Source organism: Elgaria multicarinata, chromosome 1, assembly GCF_023053635.1.
Source record: "Elgaria multicarinata webbii isolate HBS135686 ecotype San Diego chromosome 1, rElgMul1.1.pri, whole genome shotgun sequence".
Taxonomy (NCBI): domain Eukaryota; kingdom Metazoa; phylum Chordata; class Lepidosauria; order Squamata; family Anguidae; genus Elgaria; species Elgaria multicarinata.
The window spans coordinates 3,333,756-3,351,816 of record NC_086171.1 but is presented as its reverse complement, the minus strand read 5'-3'; the positions used below and the strand labels follow the sequence as shown (position 1 = coordinate 3,351,816).

At 52.8% G+C, this 18,061-nt stretch overlaps 1 protein-coding gene across 1 annotated transcript in view; it reads right to left on the bottom strand.

Moving 5' to 3' along the window:
- The window catches only part of LOC134413398 (uncharacterized), a 41,617-nt gene that overhangs the window by 17,184 nt on the left and 6,372 nt on the right, over window positions 1-18,061 (bottom strand). The window contains exons 3-7 of the mRNA XM_063147581.1: window positions 14,858-14,984; window positions 13,857-13,961; window positions 13,183-13,311; window positions 11,117-12,014; window positions 191-569 (exon numbers count right to left, since the gene is read on the bottom strand). Of these exons, the coding sequence (XP_063003651.1) occupies window positions 191-569; window positions 11,117-12,014; window positions 13,183-13,311; window positions 13,857-13,961; window positions 14,858-14,984 (1,638 nt within the window). The remainder of the gene's footprint in view (window positions 1-190; window positions 570-11,116; window positions 12,015-13,182; window positions 13,312-13,856; window positions 13,962-14,857; window positions 14,985-18,061) is intronic.

Here is an 18,061-nt window from a genome sequence, read left to right as displayed (position 1 = left end):
CCAGGGCTTGGCTTCCTAGCAGCAGCCCTGAGCCCCGGAACCTCTCTCCCTTGGAGAAATCCACCCTTCGGCGGCCCCGATCCCGCAGGGCCGGAGCCAGGACGGCGTTTCTGGGCTTTGTTTCTTCTTGCTGTTGGCCTCGCCGGCCCCACCACCCCACCCCACCCCACTCCACCCACCCCCAAAAGACCTGGGCAGAGGACTCCCATTCAGTAGCCATCGCCTTCCTCCTCCTCCTCGGCGTCCTCCGCCTCCTCCTCCACGCTCGAAGGACAGGGGGCGACGCCGCACCAGCAGCCGCAGCCGCAGCAGCCGCAGAGCCGCGGGCCAGGCGAGGAGGCAGCCTCGGTCCTTCGGTCCGGAGAGGCCGCCCGAGGGAGCCCCGGAATGCGGATCGCGGCGAGGAAGGCGGGGAGGCAGGCGGCACACGAGCCCGCGGTCCGCCGGGGGCAGAAGGGAAGAGGAGGAGCTGCGCACCCGCACCAAGCCAGGCAGCCTCGGCCGGCCCGCCTCCCGCTCGGGCGCGCAGCGGCGCCCACCTGCCCGCGGGCGGACACGGCGGGCGGGGGCTGCGGGGAGGGAGGGAGGGAGAGAGGGAGGGCAGCTGAAACACAAACACAAACGCAAGCAAACACACACACACACACACTCTTTATTTACCGTCTCATCCCATTTATAGCCCGCCTTTCCCCTCTTGCAAGGAGCCCGAAGCGTCTCACATGCCCCCCCTTCCTCCATTTGCATCCTCACACCAACCCTGTGAGGTAGGTTAGTCAGGGACTGGCCAGTGAGTGAGCTTCATGGCCGAGTGGGGGCTGCAGAATGTGAGAAGAGCCCCGGATGCTGGATCAGGCCCACCCAGGGTCCCTCTTATTCGCAAAGTAGCCCCTTTGTACCTGGGGAAAGCAGGACAGGAGGGTCCCCGCCCTCCGGCAGCTGGAACACAGGAGCCTTTTGCCCCGGATACTGGAGCTAAAATAGAACTCAAAGAGCGTAAGGTAGGGTGACCCTATGAAAAGGAGAACCGGGCTCCTGTATCTTTAACAGTTGCATGGAAAAGGGAATTTCAGCAGGTGTCATTCTTATGCATGCAGCACCTGGTGAATTCCCCTCTTCATCACAACAGTTAAAGCTGCAGGAGCTATACCAGAGTGACCAGATTTAAAAGAGGGCAGGACACCTGCAGCTTTAACTGTGGTGATGAAGAGAGAATTTCACCAGGTACTCCATATGTACAAAGGACACCTGCTGAAATTCTCTTTTCTATGCAACTGTTAAAGATACAGGAGCCCGGTCCTCCTTTTCAGAGGGTCACCCTATATAAGAACCATCAGAAGAGCCCTGAGGTTGGACCAGGGCAAGGGTCCATCACTGCTCACACAGTGGCCCACCAGCCATCGGCCAGGGACCCACAAGCAGGACACGGTGCAACAGCACCCTCCCACCCATGTTCCCCAGCAACTGGTGCACGCAGGCTTACTGCGTCGGATACTGGAGGTAGCACCCAACCATCAGGGCTAGTAGCCCTGGACAGCCTCCCCATCCTCCAGGGATTTATCCAACCCCCTTTTAAAGCCATCCAAATTGGTGGCCATCACTGTGAAGGACAAGGGGTCTGAAATGGCCTCTGTTCTGTTCTGATTTAACGTTGCTTTTTGTGTCTACCAGAATTTGTGTATTTCATCGTGCTTCGAGCTTCGCTGTCCCAGGCTGTGGTGGGAGGGAAGGAGCTGGGCGCTGCCAAGGTCATCTTCGCCTGGCACCTCCAGCTCCCACTGTAGCACCTGGGAGCTATCAGGGATGCTTAGAAGTCAACTCGTTTCAGCCCTGGGGAAGAATGTTGCCAAGATGTGGGTCTCACTCCTGTTGGGAGGGGTCGCCAGAAGCCCAAGAAGGGCATCGGTTGGTTGGCGTGGGTCATGGGGCCAGGTGGCCGAAAAGGGATAAAGTGTCCAGTGTTGGGGAGTCTCCATCTTCCTTTGCTGGACATGCGTATGAAGGGAAGATCACGTCCAAGCAGTCAAGGGGTGGGTGGGTGCTCAGGGTTAGATAGGCTTTTCTTATGTTTTGATGTGTTTGGTTTAACGCTTTTAATGTGTTTAACGGTTTTTAATGCTTTCTGTGTGTGTGTTCTGTGTTTTAGAATTTTCAATTTTGTATACTCGTTTTTATCTTAATTTTAGAATTTCTGTAAACCGCCCAGAGAGCCCTGGCTATGGGAGCGGTATATAAGTGCAATCAATAAATAAAATTTGGGTGTTGTGGACAAGGTTTTTTAGGCTGGGTGGTGGAATGACTGAAGGTTTTATTGGGGTAACTGCTCGCTTTCTTTCCTCAATCCCTTTCCTCACTCCTTTTCCCTCCCCTCCTCCACCATCCCTTCCCTTTCCCTCCCGCTAAGCTTTTTACTGACCCAGGCCTTACATGTTAGTCTTAGTGGTGTTAATAAAGCTGCTTTGGTCCCGAATGTGTGTTTGGGCTTTATTCTTGGAACATCCGGCTCGTCCCGGTTATGGACAGGGCTAGGGAGGCAGGTTGCCTGAGAGTCTAGAACGTTTGGTCCAGGAGCCTACCTTGCAGGGACGTCGGGTGGACCCTGACTTCCGTTGCAATCACTACATCTGCGCTATGTGAAGAAGTCCTTCCTCTAATCTCTCTTGAACCCGGGTCTTCCTCATCCAATGCTCTAACCACTACACCACACTGAGATTAGCCAGCCCCAAAGAAAAGTCCAACCAAACCATTAATTGCAGGTGCTGTCGGGGCGGATGGCTCAGCCCTGGTGGTCGGGAGGCACTCTGTACATGCTCAGGGGTAACACTACTGTGCATTTTTAGGGCTAAGTAAGCTGCCCACGGGGAAGGCCCCTGTTCACATTCAGCCTTTCCCCCAAAACTCCCTGGGACACCCGCCCTCCATTTGATGGGACTTGGTTTGAAATCAGTGCCTCTTCACAGAGATGGCAGGCCCAGACCAGCTGTGCTGGCAGTCCTCAACACAAGTGGCTAGTTCAGGAAGACCCATTGGAACAAAAGCGCTTACTTCCAAGGACTGCTCTGCATGTGGTCTAGATGCTTTCAGCCTCACAGCTGAGGTATGATGCTAATACTGCTTGCCTACCTGGCAGGGCTGTTGTGAGGATGCCAAGATCGTACCTGTGAAGTGCTTGGTCATGAGTGCTCTCCAGATGTTTTGCTGCAGTTGGGGCTGGATCTTGGGGCAAAGTCCAGGGCCCCGGAATGACTACCCAGAACGTGGCAGGTGTTGGAGGCATCCACCCTCTCACATTCATTGGTTTGGATTCTGTATTCATTTGTGCTCTGCATAGGACAAAGCCATGCGCTTTTGTACCGCTTGTCGTTTTAGCCTCACAATATGTGTAGGATCTGGGAAATTACAGACTGGTTAGCTTAATTACTCTTCTGGGTAAATGGGTTGAACACCTTATTTAAGGTAAAATTAGGAAGCATATGGAAGGAGAAACCTTGCTGAAAAAGCCTACGCCGTCAGCTTGGAGGTTGTCAAAAGAATATCAGAAGAGCCCTGCTGGATCAGACCAAGGGTCCGGCCAACCAGCCGTCGGCCAGGGACCAAGAAAGCAGGACACGGTGCAACAGCACCCTCCCACCCATGTTCCCCAGCAACTGGGGCACACAGGCTTACTGCCTCAGATACTGGAGGTATCATGTAGCCATCAGGGCTAGTAGCCATGGATAGCCTCCTCCTCCTCCTCCAGGAATTTATCCAACCCCCTTTCAAAGCCATCCGTCAGCCCCAGAGTGGGTGGAGCTCATGTCCCTGTCCTCGCTCTCTCCTCCTTGCAAGGTCATTGTGCTCTAAAGCCCTGGCAACAATACTGGATGGATCAAGGGTTTGATTCACTAACCTGGCACCATTCAGATGCTTTGGACTCTGACTCCCCTAATCCCCAACTATTGACCATGCTGCCTGGGGTTGATGGAAGGTGTAGTCCAAAATATCCAGAGGGCACCCCATTGGGGACAGCTGGCTTAATTTTATTTTATTTATTTATTTATTACATTTTTATACCGCCCGATAGCCGAAGCAACAAAGCCCTGCCCTACAGAGATAGTGTTGCCAGGACGATCTGCCTCTCCACTTCCTTGGAAGGTGGCCTGAACTTGGCAAACTGGGGAACAAATGAGCTTGTGTGCCCCGTAGCCTGAGGTCCCCAACCACCATCCCTAGGACCTTAGGGAGCGATCTGGAGGATGTGGCTAAGCCAAAAGGCGGAGCACGCTATGGATCGTACCAGCGCCTGCAAGTAAACCACAGGAAATCGCCACAGGCGAGCTGGTCAGAAGGGGAGGTGAAGTTGGGCATCCCTGAGGTGTTTGAAACTCAATATGGCAAAAACTGAACTGCTTGTTTTCCCTCCTAAACCTTCTCCTCATCTCTCATTCTCTCTTACTGTCAACGATGTCACGCTTACTCCGGTCAAGGAAACTCGTAGCCTTGGCTTTATATTTGATTCCTCGCTCTCCTTTATTCCTCATATCGAGGCAGTAGCTAAATCTTGTCGTTTCTTCCTGTATAATATTGCCAGGATTCGACCATTTTTGTCTGTCTCTTCTGCCAAGACTCTCGTTCACGCACTGGTTATCTCTCGGTTGGACTACTGCACCCTCCTCCTCTCTGGCCTCCCCTCATCTCACATCAGTCCGCTGGTCTCTGTCCACCACTCTGCCGCTAAGATCATCTTCCTGGCCCGCCGCTCTGACCATGTCACTCCGCTTCTGAAATCTCTTCATTGGCTCCCAATTCATTCCAGAATCCAATATAAACTTCTCCTGTTGACCTTCAAAGCTTTTCACGGTCTAGCTCCTTCCTATCTCTCCTCTCTCATCTCACACTATTGCCCCGCTCGTGCTCTTCGCTCCTCTGATGCCATGCTTCTTGCCTGCCCAAGGGTCTCTACTTCCCTTGCTCGGCTTCGCCCATTTTCCTCTGCTGCCCCTCATGCCTGGAATGCTCTTCCAGAACACCTGAGAACTACCAACTCAATCACAGCTTTTAAAACACAGCTAAAAACTTTTCTTTTCCCTATAGCTTTTAAACTTTGAGTTTGTTCTGACTCTATACTGTTAGCTTCACCCTTCCCGGTGCCTGTTTACACTTCCCTGTGCCTGTTTGCATTCTCCTTCCCTTCTTATTGTTTACTACAACTTTATTAGATTGTAAGCCTATGCGGCAGGGTCTTGCTATTTACTGTGTTATCTGTACAGCACCATGTACATCGATGGTGCTATATAAATAAATAATAATAATAATAATAATAATAAGGTGGGGAGGACAAAAGGCACTTGCCGAAAGCCACAGGGGGGAGAGTGGAGGTCCAGAGCCTCCATCCTGAAGCAGCAGACTCTCAGAAATGGGACAACTCCCTGTAGGTCTAAGATCGCTGAAGCGCCTCTGTACTACGTGAGCACAAGAAACCAGCAAACGCAGACTCTCTTTCTGCTTCTGACAGCTGCAGCCAAAAGCTTAGACCTCCAAATTTCTGAATAGCTTCAAGCGTTTGTATCTGTGGCTCGGGAGTTACAGGGGCTGGGGAGATGAGGGACCTAACTTGAGGCACATCTGGAATTCTAGGTACAATTCAAAATTAATCATCTCCCAGGTCCAGAGGTTCGAGGAGGTCACGTCCAAGGCTGAGACAACCAAGCAGTGATCCCCTCTGAGCCAAGATGAGGCTCGGCAGGCCCTCGAATAGCAGCCCCCGCAGCAGGAAGAGCGGCTACAAAGGACCAGCCCCGACAGCCAGCCTTTCTTCCTTTTCCATGGAGGCGTCATCAGTTTGGCTTCCAAAACGTATCGTGCTTTTATATCTTCACACTGCTGCTGGCTTATACTCTTGTTTTATTCTGGTTTGAACTGTTAAAAGTTTCATATTATATTTTATCATGTTGGATTTTCGGGGTTTAATTTTTGTGAATTGCCCAGAGCGCTTCACCTATTGGGTGGTATAAATAGGTAGCGAATGCTTAAATATATATTTATGTAGTCCATGCATTGGTGAACTTGCATTTAGGACTACTGTTACGTCCTTTATGTGGGGCTGCCCTTGTGCTTTGTCTGGAAGCTGCAGCTGGTGCAGAACGTGGCAGCCAGGATGCAGGGCGGAGCACCCGGACATGCACGTACCACACTGGTGTTGAAGCAACTGCACTGGCTACCTTTAAGTTACTGAGCTGAGTAAAAGGTCTTGCTGTTGGCATATAAAGCCCCAAACAGCTTGGGGCCAGGTTACCTGGCAGGCCGCCTTCCCTAATATAGATCTGTGCAATCGTTATCATCGGAGGAGGCCTTGCTGGCTGTACCACCACTTGCCAATTGCCATTTGGCGGCAACCCAGAAGTGGGCCTTCTCCGTGGTGAGACCCATTTTATGGAATGCCCCCCCCCCTTTGGTATTTGGGAGACGCTGACTGTGGTGTGTTTGAGGCGCCTGTTAAAAGACCCATCTCTTCACCTGGGCCTTCCCCGAATACTAGCACTGCCCAGTTAGTCTGTATACTAATTATTGTACTTTTCATTTCGGTAAAACATTTTAACTTATGGTTTTTTTGTATTCATAGAATCATAGAATAGCAGAATTGGAAGGGGCCTACAAGGCCATCGAGTCCAACCCCCTGCTCGATGCAGGAATCCACGCTATAGCATCCCTGACAGATGGTTGTCCAGCTGCCTCTTGAAGGCCCCTAGTGTGGGAGAGCCCACCATCTCAACAGGCAACTGATTCCATTGCCATACTGCTCTAACAGTCAGGAAGTTTTTTCTGATGTCCAGCTGGAATCTGGCTTCCTTTAACTTGAGCCCGTTATTCTATGTCCTGTGCTCTGGGAGGATCAAGAAGAGATCCTGGCCCTCCTCTGTGTGACAACCTTTTAAGTATTTGAAGAGTGCTATCATGTCTCCCCTCAATCTTCTCTTCTCCAGGCTAAACATGCCCAGTTCTTTCAGTCTCTCCTCATAGGGCTTTGTTTCCAGACCCCTGATCATCCTGGTTGCCCTCCTCTGAACACGCTCCAGCTTGTCTGCCTCCTTCTTGAATTGTGGAGCCCAGAACTAGACGCAATACTCTAGATGAGGCCTAACCAGGGCCGAATAGAGGAACCAGGACCTCACGTGATTTGGAAGCTATACTTCTATTAATGCAGCCCAAAATAGCATTGGCCTTTCTTGCAGCCATATCGCACTGTTGGCTCATATTCAGCTTGCGATCAACAACAATTCCAAGATCCTTCTCCTTTGTAGTATTGCTGAGCCAAGTATCCCCCATCTTGTAACTGTGCCTTTGGTTTCTATTTCCTAAATGTAGAACTTGGCATTTATCCCTATTAAATTTCATCCTGTTGTTTTCAGCCCAGCACTCCAGCCTATCAAGATCACTTTGAAGTTTGTTTCTGTCTTCCAGGTTATTAGCTATCCCACCCAATTTTGTGTCATCTGCAAATTTGATCAGCGTTCCCTGCACCTCCTCGTCCAAATCATTAATAAAAATGTTGAAGAGCACTGGGCCCAGGACTGAGCCCTGCGGTACCCCACTCGTTGCCTCTCCCCAGTTTGAGAAGGTTCCATTGATAAGTACTCTTTGAGTCCAATTCTGTAGCCAACTGTGAATCCACCTAATAGTTGTTCCATCTAGCCCACTTTTAGCTAGTTTGTTAATCAGAATATCATGGGGCACTTTGTCAAAAGCTTTGCTGAAGTCAAGATATATGACATCCACAGCATTCCCACAGTCCACAAGGGAGGTTACCTGATCAAAAAATGAGATCAAATTAGTCTGACAGGACTTGTTCCTGACAAATCCATGTTGGCTTCTAGTGATCACCGCATTGATTTCAAGGTGTTTACAGATTGACTTCTTTATAATCTGAAAATGAAAATTTTCAATGAAAATAATTCATTGTGTTGTATTTCCTTCTGTCTCCGCAGACTGCTTAGATATCTTTTGATATGGTAAACAGCATATAAATGGGTTAAATAAATAAATAAAATGCTCAAGCCTATCTCTTTCGAACCGGGTGGATGTAAAGTCAGCCTTTGTTGCTGCAAGCTCATCACAAAGTCAAAGAGATCTCCTGGCCGCTGCCACCACACCTGTGGTCCTACCTGTGTAGCAGGTAGCATCAAGGAACACATCAGACAGAGGGATGAGGTGTTCTTTAGGAAATTAGGGGAGGCAGTCATGGTGCCTCCAGGTATGTGAATCCCTTGCAGGCAAAGACCCAGGAGTAGAGTCATAGAATCATAGCATAGTAGAGTTGGAAGGGTCCTAGAAGGCCGAGTCCAACCCCCTGCTCAGTGCAGGAATCCACTTCAAAGCATACCTTAAAGCATATTTTGGGGGCTGCTGGGGTGATGGTTCATTCCCCAGCAACGCTTCAGTCAGGTGTAGGTTTTATAGGTTTTAACCTATACAGCCCTACATGGCTTGGGACCGCAATACCTGACGGAACGCCTCTCCCGACATGAACCTACCTGCACACTGCGCTCAACATCTAAGGTCCTCCTCCAAGTGCCGACTCCAAGGGAAGCTCAGAGGATGGCAACAAGGGAGAGGGCCTTTTTGGTGGTGGCCCCCCGACTGTGGAATGATCTCCCCGATGAGGCCCGCCTGGCGCCAACATTGTTATCTTTCATGCGCCAGGTCAAGACTTTTCTCTTCTCCCAGGCATTTAACAGCATTTAGCAACGCTGTTTGTTTTTTAACGGACCCCAGAACTGTTGCTTTTAAATGGATACTGTTGTTTTTATACTACTGTCTTTATGTTTCTGGTGGTTTTTAAATTTTGTATACTTTTTTAATGTTTAATGTTTTTAACTTTTGTAAACTGCCCAGAGAGCTTCAGCTGTGGGGCGGTATATAAACGTAATAAAATAAATAAATGTGACCCCAAAGAGCTGCCTGGCCAGGATCACTTCCTGTGTGATGGACCCTCAGTAAGAGCAGCTTCCTCGTTCACGCACTGGTTATCTCTCGGTTGGACTACTGCAACCTTCTTCTCTCTGGCCTTCCTTCGTCTCACATCAGTCCGCTGGTCTCTGTTCACCACTCTGCTGCTAAGATCATCTTCTTGGCCCGCCGCTCTGACCATGTCACTCCACTTCTGAAATCTCTTCATTGGCTCCCAATTCACTCCAGAATCCAATATAAACTTCTCCTGTTGACCTTCAAAGCTTTTCACGGTCTAGCTCCTGCCTATCTCTCCTCTCTCATCTCACACTATTGCCCTGCTCGTGCTCTCCGCTCCTCTGATGCCATGCTTCTCACCTGCCCAAGGACCTCCACTTCCCTTGCTCGGCTTCGTCCTTTTTCTTCTGCTGCCCCTCACGCCTGGAACGCTCTTCCAGAACACTTGAGAACTACAAACTCAATCACAGCTTTTAAAACTCAGCTAAAAACTTTTCTTTTCCCTATAGCTTTTAAATATTGAGTTTGTTCTGACTCTATACTGTTAGCTTCACCCCACCCGGTGCCTGTTTACACTTCCCTGTGCCTGTTTGCATTCTCTTTCCCTCCTTATTGTTTACTACAACTTTATTAGATTGTAAGCCTATGCGGCAGGGTCTTGCTATTTACTGTGTAATCTGTACAGCACCATGTACATTGATGGTGCTATATAAATAATAATAATAATAATAATAATAATAATAATAATAATAATAATAATAACATCCAAAAGGAGACCTGGGAGGCAAGACCAACCCACACTCCGCCCTATTAGGGACCTCCCCCTTTTGCCCCATGGCCTTGGCATTCAGCCCGTCTGGCTGGCATCCCCGCCAGGCCTTTTTAAACGCCAGGAAGCCATCCTGCCCGCACAGGACGTTTCCCCAGGGCGAACGCGCTCACGTCCAACCAAGAGCTGCTTCGGTGAGGCTCCGTTTTACGACTCGCCCAGAGACGACGCGGCTTCGGAAGAGACACACTTGTATTGACAGATATTGCAAAAGAAGGTGTTACAAAAACACACACACACACACACACACACGCAGCCACAGACCAAACACCGGACGTCACACAGAGGAAAAGCTGGTTCGTTATGGTCACCTCAGCTGACATTTAGCTCAACAACACTGAAAGTCATATATAATTCAACCAATATTTACAAAGATGCCTTTTGTAAAAAAAAAAAAAGGGAAAAAAAAAGGGAAGAAAAGAACAACCTCAACAGCAAGACGACGGGGGCAGTTCTCTGACGCACTGGAGTGTGGGAGAACTGGGGCGCTATGGGGCAGGCGGCAAGTCCTGCAGCAACTTCATACGGTGGAACAAGACAACACAAGCGCCGGGCGTTGGATTAGAACAACCAGAACCAACCTGCTCCGGAGCCTGGCTGAAGCTGCTCTCACGCGAACACACGACCGGGGAGTGTCACCAAATGCAGTTTGAAAATTAAGGAACAGAAACACACACCTTTACTAACAACAATTAACTGGGAAAGGGTGGTTTTGATTTCAGCTTTGTGGCAGTGCTCCACAGGGCCGGGGTTCCAACTGGGGGCCACGCAGCCCCTCTGGACAGGATCCTGGGTGGGAGGGAGGGAGGGAGGGAGAGGGGTGGGGGTGGGGGTGGGGGTAAAGATAATTTATACACTGCAGGCTTGCACATCCACCTCCCCAACTCCGGACCCCCGCTGCGTGGTTCGTGTGTGGCGTGCGTGTGTTGCGTGAGCATCCGCCTCGAGGTGGGCTCACACGGCAATAAGACGAAGCAGAAAAGTGAGCTGGAGATTTGGGGGTCCTGTGTGAGCACGAGGGAGAAGCGGCAGCGGAGACTTGCTGGAAGGTGCCTCCCCTTCACAGGCCACAACCCTCCTCCCCCAACCCCCAGGCCGATTCTCCGCCACGTGGAACAGACTCGGGCACGGCAGGCCCACGGAAACGCCACGGAGGCCCGCCCGAGTGCAATCGGCGTCCCGCCCGGCCAGAAGCAGGACTTTAGCTTACGACTCGGCCCCCCGCACAGCGCGGGGGCAAGCGATGCTCTAACAGTCAGCGGAAAGGAGCCCCGCCCCCACATCCCAGCATGCCCTGGGGCACCTGGGGGCAGACCGGGCCCGCTTCGGCGCTGCAAGGGCCACTACGGCTGCTCTTGCTTCAAGCCCACCAGGCCGGCCGGCGTTGCGAGGGCCAGGTGGTGGGCGGCCGGGTTGCGGGTGTGGATCTTCTGGTGGCAGTTCAGGGACTCCTTGTAGCGGAAGTTCTTCCCGCAGGTGGCGCACTGGTAGGGCGTCTCGCCGGTGTGGACCCGCCAGTGCTTGAGCAGGTGGTCCCGCCGGATGAAGCTCTTGCCGCACTCCGTGCACTGGTAGGGCCGCTCGCCCGTGTGGATGCGCTGGTGGCGGACGGCCTTGGAGAGGTCGCGGAAGTCCTTGCCGCAGTAAGTGCAGGTCAGCGGCCCGTCGCCTTTCCCCGTGTGGAGCTTCTGGTGGAGGACGAGGCTCACCTCCAGCTTGAAGCTCTCCTTGCACTGCGTGCAGGTGTAGGGCCTCTCCACCATGTGGTTGCCCGGGCGCTTCCCAGCGCCGGGCTTGAGCCCAGAGCTCCGCTGGGGCTCGGGCCGCTTGGGCGCTTTGGGCCGGGCCGGAGTCGGGGCTCTCTGGAGCGCGAGCGGGTGGGGCTTCAGCTTCAGGCCTCCCCCGGGGTCCATGGCGGGGTAGGGGCCCCCTCCGCCGTGGCTCCTCTGGTGGGTGGTGAAGAGCTGCTTGTCCAGGAAGCCTTCCCCGCACTCGCAGCAGATGTAGGGCCCGGTGAGGGCTTCCGCGGACAACGCCGAGGAGTCCTCTTTCCGCGTGTCGGCCACACAGCGGGCGGAGCGCCTCAGGCTGCTCCCTGGAGGCTTCCTCGGCAGGGCGGCCGCGAGGGGGTGGCTTTCGCAGAGCAGCTCCTCGCCCGGGCCCTGGAAAACCTCCGACCATTTCCTGGGGAACATGCCGGGGAGCTCCAAGCTTTCGGGGTCTTCCTCCAGGAGCTGGGGAGCATCTGGCCAAAGGAAAGAAAAACAGGCTCGTCGATGGCGCTTGGGAGAGCAGAGGAGGGAGGTGCCGATCAAGCCACCCTGCAGTGGGAATGGCCCGGCTGCCAAGGCGTTGGCTCGCAGTTGATCCGCACCGCCTACAAAGAGCAGATTCACAGCAGAGCAGGCAGCTCCAAAGGACGCCAGCGCATAAGCCAGAACGCTCACGACAGACATAGAATGGAAGGGGCCTAAAAGGCCATCGAGTCCAAAGCCCATCGTTCTGGATATGGGGGATGCCCTTCCTGCCCTGAGAACACCCCCAGAGGAAACACCACCGGGGTACACCTTTGGGCATCCCTCCATCACCAGCGCCGCTCAAGACGCCAGATTCTCAGCAGAGCTGGTCGTATTCTGTGCCAGGAAGAGACCCCGCAAATAAGCCATGTGGAGATCCCCGCTCGGCTGTGAAGCTCACCGGGTGGCCTCGGGCGGGATCCCGTGCTGCCCCTGCGCTCCCGCTCAATCGGCTGCACAAGCAGGAGGAGCCGCCATCCCCGCAACAGGAAGAAACGGAAATGCTCGTCTCTACGACCCCTGCTGACCTGCCCCGATCCGGAAACAAGCCCTTCCCCTCATTTCAGGCTGCTTTTAGAACTGCTCCCTCCCCGCTGCACTCACGGTGGGCCCTGCTGGCGCACGGGCAGGTTTTGATCCTGCCCGTTCTCTCTCAGCCTAACCTACCTGACAGGGTTGTTGTGCAAAATCCTTCCCTGCCCAGGCTCGAGGACTCTCTCACTCCCGTCTCCCTCTGCAGCCTTTGCCGATGGGACGGCTTGTTCTTACCACACCCAGGGCCCACACGTGGCCATGTGCCCAGTTTTTACACGCGCCACCAAAGGAGGAGACGACAGGGAGAGGCCAAATTGGGAGAGATCCCCCTACGGTGGATGGCTGGGGCCAGAGCCAAGGGAAGACCGGGCACAACGCCAGCGGGACGCGTCCCCCGCTCCGCTCCTCAGAAATGCTGAGCTCTGAACTGCAGGCAGCCTTCTCCGCCTCATCCTCAGCCGCGTTCTCATTCCATGCCAATCCCAGGCACCCTTCCGCAGGGGAATCCCCCATTCCCCCGGAGCCTGATGATCCCGGGTTCACACACACACACATACACACACCCGGCCTCTCCAGCCTCACCTCTGTCCAACGTCCCCAGGGCAGGCTCTCCCGGGATTTCCCTCTCCTCCAGGTCCCCCATGCTCTTGACAAGGGACATCTCCTCCTGCTCCATCCAGGAACTATCGTTGAGGGCAGAAATTGGGGAGCCTGTTTAAAAGGGAGAAGAAGAAGGTACAACAACCTCTCGCCACCGCCACAGGCCAGGCAGGTCTTCAGAAGGCCGCCCCAGCTGAGAGGATTCAAGGAGGAGACGTTCTACTGCAGACACCTCTGCCACCTTCAGTCACTCAAGGGCGGACGGAACGTGTTCAGCAGTCGCATCCCAGCACGGGAGCAGCAGGGGGCCTTTGGCTTTGGGTGCAGAGTTCCACCGCCTGAGAATGCCTGCTTTCATTCGGGGGGGGGGGGGGGAATAACACCACCCAGCAAGTTTCTGGTGCTTATGGCTGTGAAGAATCTCCCAATCATGAGCTCGCTCATTCTCTCTCTCTCTCTCTCTCTCTCTCTGGCCTTAGCTAGACCTAAGGTTTATCCCGGGATCGTCCCTGTTCATGTTAATGACACACAGGGCATCCCGGGAGCAGGCAGGGACGACCCCAGGTTAAACCTTAGGTCTAGCTAAGGCCTCTCTCGTTCTCTCTCCCCACCCCACGCAACCAGCATGCTTCATGGTTACCAATGTGTTCACTCACCTAGGGTGGACTCTTTAAGGGGCTCCCTTTCCTCACAATCTCCCTGATCCGCAACTTCTGCTTGCTCAATCCGCGAGAGCAGATCCGGTTTAGAGATGGCAGCATCTGCAGGTGGGAACGCAAAGGATCAGGGTCAGGAGATCCCCTTGTTCCAAAACCCAGGACGAAGGGAACTGGGCTTCCTCCCGGCCCCCATCCAGCTCCCCCCCACCCCAGGGGTCTACAGGAAGGATCTTAAGGGGAGTAGGCACGTGACATGTACCTTTCCTATGGGAATGACTCTGGGGGTGGGTTTAGCTCACATAAAGGGAATCAAAGACCGGTTTCAACCCTGTCTGAGTTGGAAAGGAATTTCCTGCCAGGGAAACGGCCAATGACCACCCAAGTTCGATGCCTTCGCCTGTTGCATGCAGCTCGGCTCACTTGCAGAAGTTATCAGGAAAGACTTGCTTCCTCAGCACGCGTCACAGTGGATATCCTCTCCTGGAGGAGAAGGCTGTCTGTGACTCCTAGACCTGATGGCTGTATGAAGCCTTCAGTCTCAGAGGGCACAGTGGCTGGGGAATACAGGCGTGTGTGGGTGTGGGTGTGGGTGTGTTGTTGTGCTCATCTCCTGATCGTGGGCTTCCCAGAGGCACCTGGCTGCCCACGGTGTGAGCAGAATGCTGGGCCCCGGCCTGATCCAGCAGGGCTCTTCCGGCGTCCTTATAAGAGCCCTGCTCTGCTTGTGCCAGTTCTCCGGTTCAATCCCTGGCATTTGGCAGAGGCTCCTGCCGGAGGCTCTGAAGACCCGACGCAGGCCGGAAGAGACCGTACTCGCAAGAGGGAAAACTGGGGACGGACTCCCAGGTCTCTTGCACCAGTTCTGTGCTCAGAGCACCCCACGGCCTGGATTGTGTGGCTTGAGCAGCGAAGCTCAGGCCGCTTAGCCAGCCCGGCTGCCAGGAGCGCTCGGGTGCGCAAGGAAGGCCCTGCTCAGCCCCCCCAGGCGGGCCCCTTACCCACGGAGACCACGGCCTTGTAGTTGCACTTCATGATGTGCCGGTAGAGGTCCTTCTGCCCTTCGTCCAGACTCCTCCACTCCTGCTCAGAGAAGCTGCAGGAGGCTTCATCAAACAGCAATGGGACCTGCAATCACATCACACAGTGCGAGAATTCACGACCCCAGTCCTCCGCCGTGGCCCCAAGCCCCTGGATATAGGGCCAGTTTCTAACCTACTTGACACTGGAGTCCAGTAGTCTTATTTGTGACAGGGAACTGGCCCTGGTCTCCCCCCCCCCACCCTCAACCTGGCCGCCCTCCACAGCGATCTGTAGGCAACCGGGCAGCCTGCCTCCACCTGCCACCCTCCAGATGTGTTGGGACCGCAACTGCCATAAATTCCCAAGGAGCAGGGCCAAAGGCCATCTTATCTCAGGGCTGAGCATAAATGAGGCAAACATCTCAATGAGGCAAACCTACTTAAAAGCTTGTCACACAGCGGAGGGCCAGGATCTCCTCTCGATCCTCCCAGAGTGCAGGACACGGAATAACAGGCTCAAGTTAAAGGAAGCTAGATTCCGGCTGGACATCAGGAAAAACTTCCTGACTGTTAGAGCAGTACGACAATGGAACCAGTTACCTAGGGAAGTGGTGGGCTCTCCCACACTAGAGGCGTTCAAGAGGCAGCTGGACAACCATCTGTCAGGGATGCTTTAGGGTGGGTTCCTGCATTGAGCAGGGGGTTGGACTCGATGGCCTTGTAGGCCCCTTCCAACTCTGCTATTCTATGATTCTATGATCTCCTAATGATCCAGGAGCCGATTTCTCTCCTTTTACTCAGTGCAGCCTTGACTAAACAGCTGAAGATGAAAATGAGCTGAAGAGTTATCATCTCAAACCTCAGACTAAGGCACAGCGATTACGGGATGGTACAAGGCCACTCAAAAAAACATCCTGCCAGTATTGAAAACAAAACACCTTCACTGGCTTCCAGTTACGTTTCTGGGCACCGTTCGAGGGTCCTGGTGAAGCTCTGGACAGCTTGGCAGCAGGAGCACCTGAAGGACCGCCTGCTCCCACATGAACGTGTCCCCGCTTTAAGGTCTGGATCGGAAGCAGAACCTCAGGTCCCACCATCTTAAATCCAAGTCAGTAACTTCTCTTGTCACTCTGATCATAGGACACCCCTCCTGAAATCTCTACACAGACATCCTGCCTGATCCCAGATCTAGCAAAAACTCCTTGTCTTTAAAATTCAAAGCCTTCCACAAGCCTGTGAATTTTGCACTGTGCCACCCTCCTCAGCAGGTCTTGCTCCCAAAAACAACTCTCTTTTTTCCTTGCTGCCCCTCATGCTTTTTAAAAGGTTTTATACTATGCTTTATCATGTATTTTAGGGGGGTGATTTTTATGGACTGCCCAGAGAACTTTGGCTATTGGTTGGTATTAAAAAAGAAAGAAAGGTTGGACTACAACTCCCAGCAACCCCCAGCCAGCCCTTTATGAAATAATACCCATTTTTTTTTCATTTATCTTGCCAAAATCACCCTCCCTTTCCTCTGTATTCTTCCCCGAGTAGAGTTTTAGACTGGAAGCCCCGTCTGGGCAGGAGACCAGTCGTCTTGTATTTTCTAAAGAACTATCCATCATTGGCTATATATGTAAACAAACAAAAATTAACAACAGACTCTCTAAGAGGCAAGGCGATGGTGACCAAAAGTACAGCCTTTTCAGTGGTGGCACCTTAGTTCATAGAATCATAGAATAGCAGAGTTGGAAGGGGCCTACAAGGCCATCCAGTCCAACCCCCTGCTCAATGCAGGAATCCACCCTAAAGCATCCCTGACAGATGCTTGTCCAGCTGCCTCTTGAAGGCCTCTAGTGTGGGAGAGCCCACCACCTCCCTAGGTAACTGATTCCATTGTCGTACTGCTCTAACAGTCAGGAAGTTTTTCCTGATGTCCAGGCGGAATCTGGCTTCCTTTCACTTGAGCCCGTTATTCCGTGTCCTGCACTCTGGGAGGATCGAGAAGAGATTCTGGCCCTCCTCTGTGTGACAACCTTTTAAGTATTTGAAGAGTGCTATCATGTCTCCCTTCAATCTTCTCTTCTCCAGGCTAAACATGCCCAGTTCTTTCAGTCTCTCTTCATAGGGCTTTGTTTCCAGACCCCTGATCATCCTGGTTGCCCTCCTCTGAACAGTAGAAGACTCTCTCCACAGATTCTCAGCTGGTATCATAGACCTTTTGGGGCAAGCTGGAGACAGTTTTATTCTCCCGAGCTTTTAATGCATTATGGAATTACTCTTGTTGTTTCATTTCATTGCTAATTTTACTGCCATTTTATACAGACAACTGTGTTAAACCAGGAAGTGAAACTGTAAGGCAGGGTCTGGAGGCCATTTCCCAACCCTGGGAACCCAGTGGGGACTGCCAGCCCACCACCACCACCACCACATGGCCAAAATCCCCACCTCCAAATTTTGGCGGCAATTTGGTGTTGGCCAAAAAGCAGCTTTCTCACTTCAAAACAAGGTTTGTGGGGAGTGTGCCTCTTTTTAAAATGCATGATCGGCCTCCTGGAAGCCCCAAGGGAGTGCAAATCTGTATTAAAACAAATCACGCAGTCCCTGATACACCTCGTTTTTAAGTGGAAAAGCCACTGCCGCTCATATTTGGGGTGGGGGCAAAAAGGGCTGGGTGGGCTGCCTGCAGGATGCGTGCTGTCCAGCCCAGCTGTAAGAAGAAACCTATTCATTAGAAAAACCCCTCCAGACTGCAGAATCATAGAATCGTGGAGTTGGAAGGGACCACAAGGATAATCTAGTCCAACCCTCTGCAATGCACAGGAAAGCCAATTAAACTGCGCATGAGAGGTAGCTGCCCTCTTAAAAACCTCCAGAGACGGAGAACCCACAACCTACATAGGTAGACTGTTCCACTGTTGTACAGAACTTACCCTCGAGAAGTTTTGTCTTATATTTAATGGGAATTTGGGTGGCTGTAACTTCTGCCCATTGTTTTGGGTCCTGCTTTCCGTGGCCGTGGAAGACAGCTCTTGGCCATCTTCCCTGTGGCACCCTTTTACGTACCTGAACGCTGCTCACCTGTCTCAGTCTCCTCTTCTCCAGACTGAGCATCCCAAGTCCCTTCAGCCTGTCCTCGTAGGGCCTGTCCCTAAGAGGACAGGCGAAAGGAGGCCTTTCTACCATGCCTTCCCCAGA